General features: G+C 37.5%; 1 protein-coding gene across 4 annotated transcripts; it reads left to right on the top strand.

Annotated features, from left to right (window-relative positions):
* The first annotated feature begins 33 nt into the window (after window positions 1–33).
* rragcb (Ras-related GTP binding Cb) lies at window positions 34–13,674 on the top strand. 4 transcript variants are annotated; one of them, XR_002746325.3, is made up of 9 exons: window positions 34–370; window positions 1,540–1,719; window positions 3,457–3,660; window positions 5,442–5,641; window positions 10,063–10,177; window positions 10,260–10,402; window positions 10,484–10,632; window positions 11,676–13,095; window positions 13,229–13,674. XR_002746325.3 is itself a non-coding variant. In XM_035949910.2 (8 exons), the coding sequence occupies exons 2-8, from the start codon at window positions 1,546–1,548 to the stop codon at window positions 11,831–11,833; spliced, it is 1,143 nt and encodes a 380-aa protein (XP_035805803.1). In that variant the 5' UTR covers window positions 34–370; window position 1,545; the 3' UTR covers window positions 11,834–13,674. The 4 variants fall into 4 exon arrangements, 3 of the variants coding, with proteins under 3 accessions (XP_035805803.1, XP_023129879.1, XP_035805804.1); XM_035949910.2 differs by having other exon boundaries at window positions 1,545–1,719; window positions 11,676–13,674; XM_023274111.3 differs by having other exon boundaries at window positions 11,676–13,674.
* Window positions 13,675–15,146: the final 1,472 nt, after the last annotated feature.

Below are 15,146 nucleotides of genomic sequence, written 5' to 3'. Positions count from 1 at the left end.
GCATCCAATCAGGTTAAAGAGGAGGGGCTACGAACCAACGGGGGCGGAAATGTCCAACTTGCGACTAAAGTTAGCTTCTTTTAGCATTTCTTCCTAACCTGTGTAGCATCGAATCGACCGACCACATGAGGACAACAGCTTGATTTATTGTCTGTGTTACTTTTTGTTAAGCCACACGTGGATACGGTGTCATTCCAGCTGGTTTTTCCAGCTGTAAACGCTGCGCTTCAGCTGCTACCTGGTTAGCCTGCCATGCTAACTGGCTGTGAGGATCCTCAACAACAAAAACAACAAAAACACTCCTGCTGGGATCACTGAGAGCTTTCTGAGAGCTTAAAACGGCCAGGAGAGGACAAACAAGAAGGAGCAGGTAGGGAAGCACACAATGGAAAAAATGCCCCTCTCAAAACAAACAAAAAAAAAACTTATTTCAAGGAACTTTTACCTTGAAATAAGTGAAAAAATCTGCCAATAGAACAAGTGGAAAATGACTTGGTAAGATTTGTAGAAATAAGATATGATATGTAGAATATTGAGATCTCAAAATTAGCTGGGAAAACTTATTTTAAGTTCTATTTTACCAGGATTGTCAAGCTTAGGTGTCTTAAAATAAGCCAGACATGCTAAAAAAAAAAGAAATAGCAGTTTTTCACTTTATCATGTAACTTCCTAATTTGAGATGTATTAAACTTATTTTGAGTTTTCTTGTAAAATATAACTCAAAACAAGATAATTTCAAGATTGTTTGACTTAACAAGATATTTAAGATGCATTGTTTTAACCCTCCTGCTGTCCTCATATGTGGGCACCAAAAAATATAGTTTCCTTGTCTGAAAAAAAATCCAAAAATTCAGCAAAAAAATTCCCCAAATTTCTGAAAATTTGCAAAACCTTAGGAAGAAAATTCCAATAATTCCTGAAAAGTTTCACTTCAAGTTTTATTTTTTAAAAAAATCCCCCAAATTTGGCAAGAAAATGCTTGTAAATATTTTCAAAAAATGAGTAAAACTCTTCCAGAAAATCCTAAAAATATCTACAGTGATTCCACATATATCAGTAAAACTTCTAATATTTTCTTTAAGAACATTCACATAAAAATCAACCAAAATCCAGTGAAATTCACTGGATTTTGGTTGATTTTTATGTGAATGTTCTTAAGAAACATTTTTAACATTTCTTTTTTTTCCACCAAAAAATGTTCAAAGATTTCCCAAAAATGTTGGAAATGTGGAGATCAGAAGATTCACTGTGAAAAGACATTTTTTTCCACATTTCCAAACCTTAAAACAGGTCAGTTTGACCTGCAGGACGACACAAGGGTTAAACTTATTTTGAGTTTTCTTGTAAAATTCAACTCAAAACAAGATCATTTCTAGATTGTTTGACTTAACAAGATATTTCAGATGCATTGTCTTAAAACAAGTCCCTCCATCTGCTGAAATGTCTCTTGTTCAGTGAATTTATCTTAAATCGAGTGGGATGAGACATTTTGACTAAAAATAAGACAAACAGACTTGTTAAGATTTTGAGTTTTTGCAGTGCAGCATGGATATTCAGTATGAGGACCCCGCATTATCAGGGAGCTACAGCGGCGAGGGGTCGTTTCCCAAAAGTTTTGTGTACGGAGTGGAGGGGATGGAGGGGAGCTCCTCATCAGCTGACAGACCCAGGATCCTGCTGATGGGACTCAGACGGAGTGGAAAGTCCTCCATCCAGAAGGTAGAGCTGATTTTAGTCAACATGGATCTAAAACAGCACCTAATTAACCAATATAGTGGTACTTAAATCTCTTTAGTGTCTTCAAGTCAACCTTAAGATGTTTTAATTTGTCCAAAATCTGCATTTTATGACTACATCATTCATATTATATCCTTATATTATATCTGTTTTGTCTACTATATCTATATCATTTTTGTCATTTTGTATTTTTGTCGTTTTGTTTTTGTCATTTTGTTATGGTCATTTTGTGTCTTGTTTTTGTCATTTTGTTTTGGTCATTTTATGTCTGATTTTTGTCGTTTTCTGTATTGTTTTTGTCATTTTGTTTTTGTCATTTTGCGTCTTGTTTTTGTTGTTTTGTTTTTGTCGTTTTGTGTGTGTGTCCACGAGATGCGATTTTCCCGCACGGCAACGCACCGCATCTGAAAATCACATGGACAGCGGGCGGTCACTAGCGGACCACAACATGGTCACATGACAGCGCTGACCAACAGCAGGCCGCTATGTGGTCACATGTGGACCACGTAGCAGCCTGCTGTTGCTCAGCGCTGTCATGTGACCATGTTGTGGTCCAATAGTGACCGCCCACCATCCGTGCGATATTCAGATGCGGTGCGTTGCTGTGCAGGAAAATCACATCTAGTGGACACACAGCTTTATTTTTGTCGTTTTGTTTTTGTTGTTTTGTGTCTTGTTTTTGTCATTTTGTGTCTTGTTTTTGCCGTTTCGTGTCTTGTTTTTGTCGTTTATGTTTTTGTCATTTTCTGACTTGTTTTTGCCGTTTTGTTTTTGTCATTTTGTGGGCTGGTTTTGGACCCTCTGGAGGGCTGGTTTTGGCCCGCGGGCCACGTTTGACACCCCTAATATATATCCTTTTATTATATATATTATGTCTATATCATTTATATATATCTTTATATTGTATCTATTAAGGAACACAACATTTAGTCACAGGTGTCTGGAAATGAGTGCTATAGTATATTACTTTAAAAAAGACAAAAAACAACAAAAACAAGTCAAAAAATTACAAACGTAAGACACAAAATGACAAAAAAATGCGACACAAAGTGACAAAAAATAAGACAAACGAAACAAAACAAAAAAGAGACAAAAAAATAAAAAATACACAAATGACACAAATGAGACCAAAAATGACAAAAACGTGAAACAAAATGCCTATACACAAAACAATGAATAAAGCAAAACAAAATGACAAAAATAAGACAAAAAACACAAGTGAGACAAAAAGTAAAAACAAACGACAAAAACATGAGAAAAACGACAAAAAAAGACTAAAAAAACACACATAAGACACAATATTACAAAAATAAGACACAAATCAACAAAAGAACAATCTAGTATTTTACTTTCTGATCTAAACAACTTGTCATGGTCTAGAAATAATTTTAAATTTATATTTTTACTAATTTACAATCTGCAGTTAATGTCTTCTCTGGAATTTTTACACTTTGAGGACCTGATTGGACCCTCTGGAGGGCCGCTTTTGGCCCACGGGCCTCATGTTGGACACCCCTGATCTAAACTTTACATGTTTTATTAGTTTGTGGTTAAACTAATTCTCCAGAGCCTAATTTGGGTTATTTTAAAACCAATTTTGTGACCCATTTAAAACCCGTTTTGTGATTTATTTTAGCACTAATTGGGATGTACTCGGTCTTAAAATTTTCGAATAAAGATACGGAACGTAACAACGATCTTTTTTGGGTCCCTGCTCAGGTTGTTTTCCACAAGATGTCCCCCAACGAGACGTTATTCCTCGAGAGCACCAACAAAATCTACAAGGACGACATCTCCGCCAGCTCCTTTGTCAACTTCCAGATCTGGGACTTCCCTGGCCAGGTGGACTTCTTCGACCCCACATTCGACAGCGAGATGATCTTCAAGGGAACTGGAGCTTTGATCTTCGTCATCGACGCTCAGGTAGGGCGATTTATGGGAGTTAGAGCTTCTGTTTCAGGGCGTAAATACTTCCTGTGTTTCACGAATTAACGCAGAAGAGTCAAACTGATCCTAGTCCAGGTTCCACATCCAGTCCAGTCTGATCTCCAGTGGACTGGACCAGTAAAACCACAGCATAATAACCTATAAATAACCACAACTCCTAATGGTTCCTTTGTTTTACTGCAGAAATGTTCACATTTAAGGAATTATCTTTTTACTAAACATCATGAACAACCTGAAATTTATGAAGAAAAATAAATTCAGTTTCATCAACATTCAGCCTCAGTTTATCATTTCCACATTACAACTTCCAGATCACAGTGTCGACAAAGGAACACAACATTTAGTCATCTGGAACTGAACCATAGAGGATTTTACAACTTGTCAAGATCTAGAAATGATTTTAAATTCCCATTCATTTCCACATCTGTCGTAATGCTGACACCAACTAGCTAAAGTGGGAACTATTCAGAAAAAGGTTAAGTTATCCCCCCGCCTTGTAAATGTGAAAAATTTATACAGAAGAAAGGCCCTCAGAGAGCAGAACTCCACCGAGGCTGCTCAGTCCTTGGATCATTTCTGATGGATAAGTCCTGATAAGTCCTCAGAGGTGGATTTCTAGTAGAATCACAATCATGTGATCATCAGCAGACAGCTGATGTAGTGTTCACTTGTTGTCATGGTTACAGTGACTCTGTGCCGCTATCTGGCAATGATACAGAAATCTGTAACAAATCCGTGGATCCAGACTATAACAACAAAAACAAGACGCAAAATGACAGAAACAAGACACAAAATGACAGAAACAAGACACAAAATGACAAAAACAAGACACAAAACAACAAGAACAAGACACAAAATGACAAAAACAAGACACAAAATGACAAAAACAAGACACAAAATGACAAAAACAAGACACAAAACAACAAGAACAAGACACAAAATGAAAGAAACGAGACACAAAACGACAAAAAGGAGGCACGAAATTGAAAATTTTTAGTTGTTTTGGACAATTTTTTTTTGTCATTTTGGAGAAATTGTAATCATTCTGGGCAAATTGTAAGTAATTTTGAACCAGGTTTAGTCAAATCCGTGGATCCAGACTATAAACTGCATCACTGCCAAACTCTAATCACTTGGTTCTTGTGTCATTTCTGATCTTCTCTGAAAATTTCATCCAAATATATTGGTCTGTTTTTGAGTGATGTGACGGACAGACGGACGGACAGACGTCAATCGTTCCATAACTCCGCTGCGTTCCTTGGCAGAGTAATAAAATCTGCATAGAAGTTGTGGTAGTGCGTCAACAATAGGGTTCCACCAAACCAAATTCTGTCGTACTGAAGCTGCTGACTCACAGTCTATAGATTTTTTAATGGAATGTCTACAGTCAGTCTTTATGTGAGTCCAAAGGTCCCATCATCCTGGTTCCCTTTAAGTCTGTGGAGCATCTACTCTCAGCCGTTGTGTTCGCCCAATCTCTCAAACCGAGGCAGTCAACAGTCGTCCATTATCTCAGGATGATTGTGGATGCTGTGATGAATCCATTATGACAGATAACTCACCCTGTGGGATACCTGGCATTCCAGGTTTATCCTCTGAGAGATACAGTTCAGAGCTCAGATCTGATCCATAGCAGCTACTTAACTTCTCCAGCCTTCATGCACCTCTGTAGTTTTTACCCTTCTTAAAGTCCTCCTGGGGTCAGACTGGACCTCTGCATGTTTACCACCCCTGACCTAATGCCCGTCTGTTACCAGGACGACTACATGGAGGCTCTTGGTCGGCTGCACCTGACGGTCAGCAGAGCCTACAAGGTGAACCCAGACATCAACTTTGAGGTGTTCATCCATAAAGTGGACGGTCTGTCGGACGACCACAAGATAGAAACCCAGAGAGACGTCCACCAGAGGGCCAACGATGACCTGGCTGATGCCAGTCTGGAGAAGGTTCATCTCAGGTGAGTCTGCAAGTCTGCACAGGTGGAACAGCTGAAGGTAGAGATACGAAGCTTCAGCTGAAGGCAGAGATACGAAGCTTCAGCTGAAGGCAGAGATACGAAGCACCAGCTGAAGGCAGAGATACGAAGCACCACCTGAAGGCAGAGATACGAAGCACCAGCTGACGGCAGAGATACGAAGCTTCAGCTGAAGGTAGAGATACGAAGCTTCAGCTGGAGGCAGAGATACGAAGCTTCAGCTGGAGGCAGAGATACGAAGCACCAGCTGGAGGCAGAGATACGAAGCTTCAGCTGAAGGCAGAGATACGAAGCACCAGCTGAAGGCAGAGATACGAAGCTTCAGCTGAAGGCAGAGATACGAAGCTTCAGCTGAAGGCAGAGATACAAAGCTTCAGCTGAAGGCAGAGATACGAAGCACCAGCTGAAGGCAGAGATACGAAGCTTCAGCTGAAGGCAGAGATACGAAGCTTCAGCTGGAGGCAGAGATACGAAGCACCAGCTGAAGGCAGAGATACGAAGCACCAGCTGAAGGCAGAGATACGAAGCTTCAGCTGAAGGTAGAGATACGAAGCACCAGCTGAAGGCAGAGATACGAAGCTTCAGCTGGAGGCAGAGATACGAAGCACCAGCTGACGGCAGAGATACGAAGCACCAGCTGAAGGCAGAGATACGAAGCACCAGCTGAAGGCAGAGATACGAAGCTTCAGCTGAAGGCAGAGATACGAAGCTTCAGCTGAAGGCAGAGATACGAAGCACCAGCTGAAGGCAGAGATACGAAGCACCAGCTGAAGGCAGAGATACGAAGCACCAGCTGAAGGCAGAGATACGAAGCTTCAGCTGAAGGTAGGGATACGAAGCTTCAGCTGAAGGCAGAGATACGAAGCTTCAGCTGAAGGCAGAGATACGAAGCTTCAGCTGAAGGCAGAGATACGAAGCTTCAGCTGAAGGCAGAGATACGAAGCTTCAGCTGGAGGCAGAGATACGAAGCTTCAGCTGAAGGCAGAGATACGAAGCTTCAGCTGAAGGCAGAGATACGAAGCACCAGCTGAAGGTAGAGATACGAAGCACCAGCTCCAGATTCCTCCTAGAAGTATTTTATAGTTTTTGTCTCACAGCTTGAAGTTTATCTGTAGTAAACACAGATCTTTGTGTTTTGTTGCTGTGGGGAAGCAGCAGATTAAATCCTGGATATAAACTGCAAAATGTTGAAGAAAAAAGTTCAGATGAATTAGAGGTAAAATGTGTGAGATGTGTTTGTGGTCCAAGAAATAAATAATTCATTATTTATCTGGCCACAGCCTCTCTACTTTAATAAGGACTAGAGCTGCAGCTATCGATTATTTTAGTAATCAAGCATTCTATCGATTATTCTGGCGATTAATTGAGTAATGGGATTCAAAAGCGGAAGTCAGTGCACTGTGCAACAGAAATAACCGTCCTGGACACCCACTCTACTTCTCATTGGCTAGTGGTATTAGTTTGGTTGAGAGCAAAAGCTGCGTTCCCCTCATTCCATTGGTAGATGAACTAATGTCCTATCCTTCTTTTCCGAGCCAAACGGCGGCGCCGCACGTCGGAATTCCGTCACGGTGCCTGAATACAGAAAACATACAGTGAAGCTACGTGTCCACTCGATGCGTTTTTCCTGCATGTAAATACACCGCATCTGAAAATCGCATGCATGGTGGGCGGTCACTAGTGGACCACAACGTGGTCACATGACCGAGCTTTCAGCTGGACGGTCCGGCAGATGAGTCGGATAAACACAGCGGGTTGACCGCAAACTTTCATTTTATTTCGAAGTCACTTCAGGGAAAAGTATTTCTGAAAGTATTTGAGGTGATAAATAATCTGTGCAGCAGCTGAATCTGTCCTGGTTCCGGCTAGTTTAGACGACCGTTTAAACCGTGGACTGGTTGGACACTCCTGCCGTAAATAATAGAAGAGCTGTGCTGGTTAAAATAGAAGCGTCCCATCAAATTTAAGGACCCGGTTTGTCTCGATTGAAGTCTGGGTCCTTCCTCGCACCGTGGTCCGTCATTTCATGACCTGGTGTCCAGCATGTGGTTGATTAAACGAATTCTCGATTCAGAGAAATTTGCCTCGAGGAATTTTAGTAATTGAATTACTCGAATAACTCGAGGAATCGTTTCAGCCCTAATAAGTACACATGATACTTAAATTACTCCTCTATTATAGCAACACAGAAATCACACATCTGGGAATAATACACAACATTATGCTGATTTATTTACATCAAAGGATATTTAGCAAAGGTTTATAACTGAGATTTAGAGATTCATAGTAGCGCTGCAACTATTAATGGGCAAGCTGTCGACGACCAAATTCATCATCACCCACCCTGACCATCAGTCCATCAGTCGGAGTGTTTCTTTAACAGAAGAAAAAAGTTAAATAAGTAAACTGAATATTTTTGGATAAAACAAGACGTTTGTCGTCTTCGGCTTTGGGAAACACCGCTCAACATTTTTCACGTAATAGAATCATCAGCAATGAATATAATCATCAGGTGTAGCTCTAATATGCAGCATGAAATATGAAATCAATCATCAATCAATCACAGTTTATTTCTATAGTCCTTTCCAACAGCCCAAAGGGTGACCAAAGAGCTTCACAGTAAAAAAAACAAGAGAATGACATAAAAACAACACAGTAACTTAAACCAGAGGTGGCAGTAAAATATACAATAAAATAAACAGCAATAAAACATACATCTAAAAGAAATAAAAGTAATAAAATGTCACCATGCTGCTAGGTATAAAAGCCATTTTAAACAGCAAGGTTTTGAGTTCTGATTTAAACAGAGCCAGGTCATGATGGTGGAGAACATCTGGTCACCCCAGGGTTTTATTTAGACCTGGTACTTCAAGCAGCCGCTGATCAGACGACCTCAGAGCTCTGATTGGTCCTGTAAAGTTAAAAGTTCTGATAAATAAAGTGGAGCGAGACCGTTAAGAGCTCTAAAAACAAAGAATAAAAGTTTAAAAATGATTCTGGACTGGACTGGAAGCCGGTGGAGAGTAAAGGACCGGGGTGATGTGCTAACGTCTGGGTGTTTGTTAAAAGACGCTGCAGCATTTTGCACCAGTTGCAGGCGTCTGATAGATGACTGGGGGATGCTGATGTAAAGAGCATTGCAGTAGTCCAGTCTGGAGCAGATAAAAGCATGAATGCTTTTTCAACGTCGGTGCAGTTTTCAAAAGGCTTGATTTTGGCTAAAAGGTGCAACTGAAAGAAACTTGCTCTGACTACAATGTCAATTTGTTTGTTAAATTTCAAGTCTCTGTCAAATATCACCCTAAGACTTTTGACCACAGGACTCAAAGTCATTGAAACGAAACCTGATGGATCAGTATCAGTCCCCCCAAACACCATGCATTCAGTTTAGTCCTCATTTAGAAGTAAAAAGTTGGATAACTGCCACTCCTTAATATCCCTAATACAGCTAGTTACCCTACTTACTGCCTCACTTTCTGTGAGTTGCGCTGGTAGATAAATCTGAATGTCGTAACAGTAGAAAGACAGATCACGTTTTGCTATAACTGACCCAAGTGGCAGCATATAGAGGGAGAACAGAGTAGGGCCAAGAAATGCAAATAATCGAGCTTTCACAGTTGAGGATTGTGTTGCTACTTTACTCATTGAATTGCAAACTACACATTTAAATAAAGAAGGCAAACAACGTCCATAATGCACAATAAGGAAAATATAAAATGCACAATAAGTGTGATATACACTCTAAGTAAAAATGTTATATGTGACTTAAGAATGTTCAGATGTTAAAGTGTTTTTTGTGGATGTTGTTCCAGTAAAAGTGCAGCGTTTTAACCCTCGTGTCGTCCTGCAGGTCAAATCGACCCGTTTTAAAGTCGAAAATGTGGAAAAAAATACATATTTTTACAGTGAAACTTCTGAAGTCCACATTTTCAACATTTTTGGGAAATCTTTGAACATTTTTCGTGGAAAAAAAGAAATGTTAAAAATGTTTCTTTAGAACATTCACACAAAAAAATCAACCAAAATCCAGTGAATTTTGCTGGACTTTGGTTGATTTTTATGTTAATGTTCTTAAAGGAAATATTCAAAGTTTTACTGATATATATGGAATCACTTTAGATATTTATAGGATTTTTTTGGAAGAATTTTACTCATTTTTTCAAAATATTTACAAGAATTTTCTTGCCAAATTTGGGGGCTTTTTTAAAAATAAAACTTTCAAGGTAAACTTTTAAGGAATTATTGGAATTTTCTTCCTGAAGGTTTTGCAAATCTTCAGAAATTTGCTGAATTTTTTTGCTGAATTTTTTGGATTTTTTCAGACAAGGAAACAATAATTTTTGGTGCCCATAAAGGAAGAGAACAGAAGGGTTAAATGTGAACTGTGCATTGTGTGTCCTCAGCTTCTACCTGACCAGTATCTACGATCACTCCATATTCGAGGCCTTCAGTAAAGTCGTCCAGAAGCTCATCCCTCAGCTGCCGACTCTGGAGAACCTTCTAAACATTTTCATATCTGTAGGTTTCATTTTAATCCCTTTACCAGCAGCAGAAGCCTCTTGGTATGTTTTTATTAATTTAAATGATGGTCCTTCTGCAGCACTCCGGGATAGAGAAGGCCTTCCTGTTCGACGTGGTCAGTAAGATCTACATCGCCACCGACAGCTCTCCCGTCGACATGCAGTCCTACGAGCTCTGCTGCGACATGATCGACGTGGTCATCGACGTCTCCTGCATTTACGGGTGAGAAGAGTTACATCTCGGTGGTACTAAGCTCCGGCACAGTTCGTATGTTGGAGGTGACGTGTTTTTCCTCGTGTTCAGGCTGATGGACGATGGCAGCGGCTGCGCCTACGATAGAGAGTCTTCAGCCATCATCAAACTCAACAACACCACGGTGCTTTATCTGAAGGAGGTCACAAAGTTCCTCGCTCTGGTCTGCATCCTCAGAGAGGAGAGCTTCGAGAGGAAAGGTGACTGCTTTTATATTTTAGTTATTCTAGCGTCATTAGGTGGAGAAAAATCTAAAATGCACAATAATAAAAATATAAAATGCACAATAATAAAAATCTAAAATGCACAATAATAAAAATATAAAATGCAAAATAATTAAAATATAAAATGCAGCATAAGAAGAATATAAAATGCACAATAATAAAAATCTAAAATGCACAATAATAAAAATCTAAAATGCACAATAATAAAAATATAAAATGCAAAATAATTAAAATATAAAATGCAGCATAAGACAAATCTAAAATGCACAATAATAAAAATATAAAATGCACAATAATAAAAATCTAAAATGCACAATAATAAAAATATAAAATGCAAAATAATTAAAATATAAAATGCAGCATAAGAAGAATATAAAATGCACAATAATAAAAATCTAAAATGCACAATAATAAAAATATAAAATGCAAAATAATTAAAATATAAAATGCAGCATAAGAAAAATATAAAATGCACAATAATAAAAATCTAAAATGCACAATAATAAAAATCTAAAATGCACAATAATAAAAATATAAAATGCAAAATAATTAAAATATAAAATGCAGCATAAGAAAAATATAAAATGCACAATAATTAAAATCTAAAATGCACAATAATAAAAATATAAAATGCACAATAATAAAAATATAAAATGCACAATAATAAAATATAAATGGAAAATAATAAAAATATAAAATGCACAATCATAAAAATATAAAATGCACAATAATTAAAATATAAAATGCACAATAATTAAAATATAAAATGCACAATAATTAAAATATAAAATGCACAATAATTAAAATATAAAATGCACAATAATAAAAATATAAAATGCACAGTAATAAAATATAAATGGAAAATAATAAAAATATAAAATGCACAATAATTAAAATATAAAATGCACAATAATTAAAATATAAAATGCACAATAGTAAAGATCTAATAAAATCTACTTTAATATGATCCCTGATTTTCGATTTAACTGTTCTAAAGAACTGCTTTGTTCTCCCTGCAGGTTTGATAGAGTACAACTTCCACTGTTTCCGTAAAGCCATCCACGAGGTGTTTGAAGTCGGCGGCTCGACCGACGGCGCCGCCTGCAGGCCGGTGAGTTTATCCAGCAGCAGAGAGACGGGAAGGAAGTACGGCGCTGTGAACGGCAGCGTTGTCTGAAGGTGAACTCTGACTCTGGTTTACCTGCAGCGACGTCACAATAAAAGCAGCAGCAGATCTAACAAACATCACCTGAATCTCATCCGGCTGCTTCTGTCGGTGTCAAACATACTGAAGCGAACGCATCATGGATGTTTTTCTCTCTGCACCTTTACTGACACGAACAGAAACTGTGTCGGACATGTTTACTAGTGGCCAGTTACCTCCTGGAACGTCCACATGTTGTTGAAGCGAGCATCTCCAACAACAACTGTAGTGTTTCTGCTCATCTTCCGGTGAAATATGAGGTTTGATCAGAAGGTTTGAGGCTGAGCAACATGAGGCAGCGCTGGTCTGACTGACTGAATGCTGCAGTTGATGCTCCTTTCAGGGGTTTTCTCCTTTTCTTTCTCTTTCTGTGTGCTGAGAACTTCTTAGCTTCAGGAAACGACAACAACAGCTGTTCTACAGAGGATTTAGACCATGCAGCTGAGCAGTTTTTTCCATTAAAGCCTTCAAACTGTCACTGTTTAGAGGAAACACTTCGCTTAGCTCTGCCCACAACGACTTGATTGGTTCAAAGAAATATAAACAGTATATGACAGAACGATGATGAAGTGAAGTCACGTTGAACTGTGATATTTGTAAAAATAATAAGTGAAGCACCATCTAGGAAGAACGCTGAATCTCATAAACTGTCCAAATGGAGAGTTTTCATCTTTCATTTCATTTTAGGGAAGAGAATGAAGTCACAGGGAGTCTAATCTGGTGACTTGGGTCGATGGAAGCGACAATTTTTTGACATTGTGGCCAAAAAACTTGTGTGAAATCATGTTTTATGGAGACATTACAGCAAAACTCTGCTTTAAAAGTCTGATTCTGGGGGATTAATTCAGAAAGACGTCACAGGGAGGCTAATCTGGCGAGTAGAGTGGGTGGAAAGGATGAATTTTTAATATTGTGACCAAAAAACTTGTGGAAAATCGCGATTCTGTGACCAAGAACACAGCAGATGAGACATATCAGGACGTTACAGCAAAACTCTGCTCTGAAAGTCCAATTCTTGGGGATGAATTGTTCCTCCTCGACTACATGAGTGCCGTAGAAAACAGCGAATTTGCTGCTTCTTGTCCAGTTTTGGAAGCTGCAGTTTGTTCTCCTGATGGTAGCTGCAGACCCTCCTCTGGTCACCATCATCATCCTCCACACACGGCCCAAATGACGACTCTTCAAGTTGAATTTCACTTTAGGGAAGAGAAAAAAGTCACAGGGACACAAATCTGGTGAGTAGAGTGGATGGAAGGGATGATTTCTTGTCGTGGCCAAAAAACTTGTGTGAAATCATGTTTTATTGAGACGTTACAGTAAAACTCTGCTTTGAAAATCCGATTCTGCTGTTTGTTCTCCTGATGGTAGCTGCAGATCCTCCTCTGGTCGCCATCTTCATCCTCCAGCTGACTGATGTTTTCCTTGCTCCAGTTTAAATTCCATGCAGAAATCTCACATGTCCACCCATCAGAAGTCACCAGAAGCTCCAGATCTCAGCTCCTGATGCAGTTTAATGACGGTTCTGCTCCCCATGATGCTCTCAGTGGTTCAGAAACAGAAAGCCTCCAGTGTTTGATGCTCTCTGGGTTCTGTTGATGAGCAGACCGTCGGCCGGTTCTGTTCAGGATCTTCTGGGACCAGATCGCTGCCAGTTCCACCATTAGAGAGATAAATAACGAGGCCTTTAGCTGCCAGACGACCACATTTCCTCCAGATTGTGTTTCTGCAGCGCAGAGTCGAGTGGATAATAAGCCTCCAGAACCGGGACGATTTGTTTTTCTTATCGTAAATCTTTAATAAAATTATGTTTCGTACTTTTCTGAGGTTCTACACATTATTTATGGAAATTCATTGAAAATGATCTGCTCCAATATAAACATCCTCCACATTAGACTTTATGTTTAAATCCTAATAATCAGAACAATTAGACAGATTTTCCTCCTGGATCAGGATTTATCAGGTTTATTTTAAATAAGGAGCCTCCACTACATCCAGAACATTCTCCAGACTTTCACTGAACGTTTTCAAGAAGTTTTCTATTTTCAGAGAAGCACTGAAGGGTTTTTTTCCCATCATAATTATACAATATTATAATAAAACTATAATAGTAGCTTAATATCTCATCAATTTAAGAAAGTTTCTAATAATTATGAGCTGCTGGTCTCTAATTAAAACTTTATTAAAAATGACTCAGGCAGATTAAATAATAACATGACAACTAATCAGTGATTCATAATTAACTTTATGATTTAATTATAGGAAACCTTCAAATTATGAGTTATAAAAATATCATTTGGATAAACTTTGATAGAATATTGATATAAATATCCAACATCTTAATTTTTCTAATAAATATGAGAAAGTTTCTAATATTTTTGACTTAATATCTCATAATATTTCAAGTTTCTTATTTTTTTTAAGATTTGGAATCATATAAATATCCAACATCTTTATTGATAATTTTTCTCAAGTTTCTTTTTTATTTTTTTTAAGTTTTTTTTAATATAAATATCCAAAATCTTAATATTTTTTTCTCACTATGAGAAAGTTTCTCTTGTTTCTGAGATTTAGAATTATCTAAATATCCCACATCTTAATTATTTTTTTCTTATAATTATCATAAATCTTCCCAGATTTCTGACTTATTAGCTCATATTTTTTTTAAGTTTCTTGTTTTGTTTAGAGATTTGGAATCACATAAATCTCCAACATCTTAATTTTATTTTTCTCGTGATAATCGCAAAGTTTCTCATATTTCTGATATAATATCCCATAATTTTTCAAGTTTCTTATAATTTTTTCAGATATGGAATTATGTAGATATCTAACATCTCAATGATGTTTTTTTCTCATTGTTATGGGAAAGTTTCTCATATTTCTGATGTAATATCACCTCATTTTTAAAAGTTTTTAATTTTTTAGATTTGGAATTAAATAAATATCCAACATTTATTTTTTTTTTCATTATCATATTTCTGGCTTAATATCACCTCATTTTTTATTTATTAATTTTTTTTAAATTTTGGAATTATATAAATATCCAATATCTTAATTATATTTTTCTTGTGATAATCATATTTCTCATATTTCTGACTTAATATCTCAGAATATTTCAAATTTCTTATTTTTTTTAGATTTGAAATTATATGAATATCCAACATCTTTACTGATAATTCTTCTCATAATAGTTATGAGAAAGTTTATAACATTTCTGACTTAATATCACCTCATTTTTTAAAAGTTTCTTATTTTGAGATTTATAATTATATAAATATGCAAAACCTTA

This window comes from Amphiprion ocellaris, chromosome 15, assembly GCF_022539595.1.
Source record: "Amphiprion ocellaris isolate individual 3 ecotype Okinawa chromosome 15, ASM2253959v1, whole genome shotgun sequence".
Classification (NCBI taxonomy): domain Eukaryota; kingdom Metazoa; phylum Chordata; class Actinopteri; family Pomacentridae; genus Amphiprion; species Amphiprion ocellaris.
Note: the sequence above shows the minus strand (reverse complement) of the source record. Positions and strands in the feature narration are given on the sequence as shown.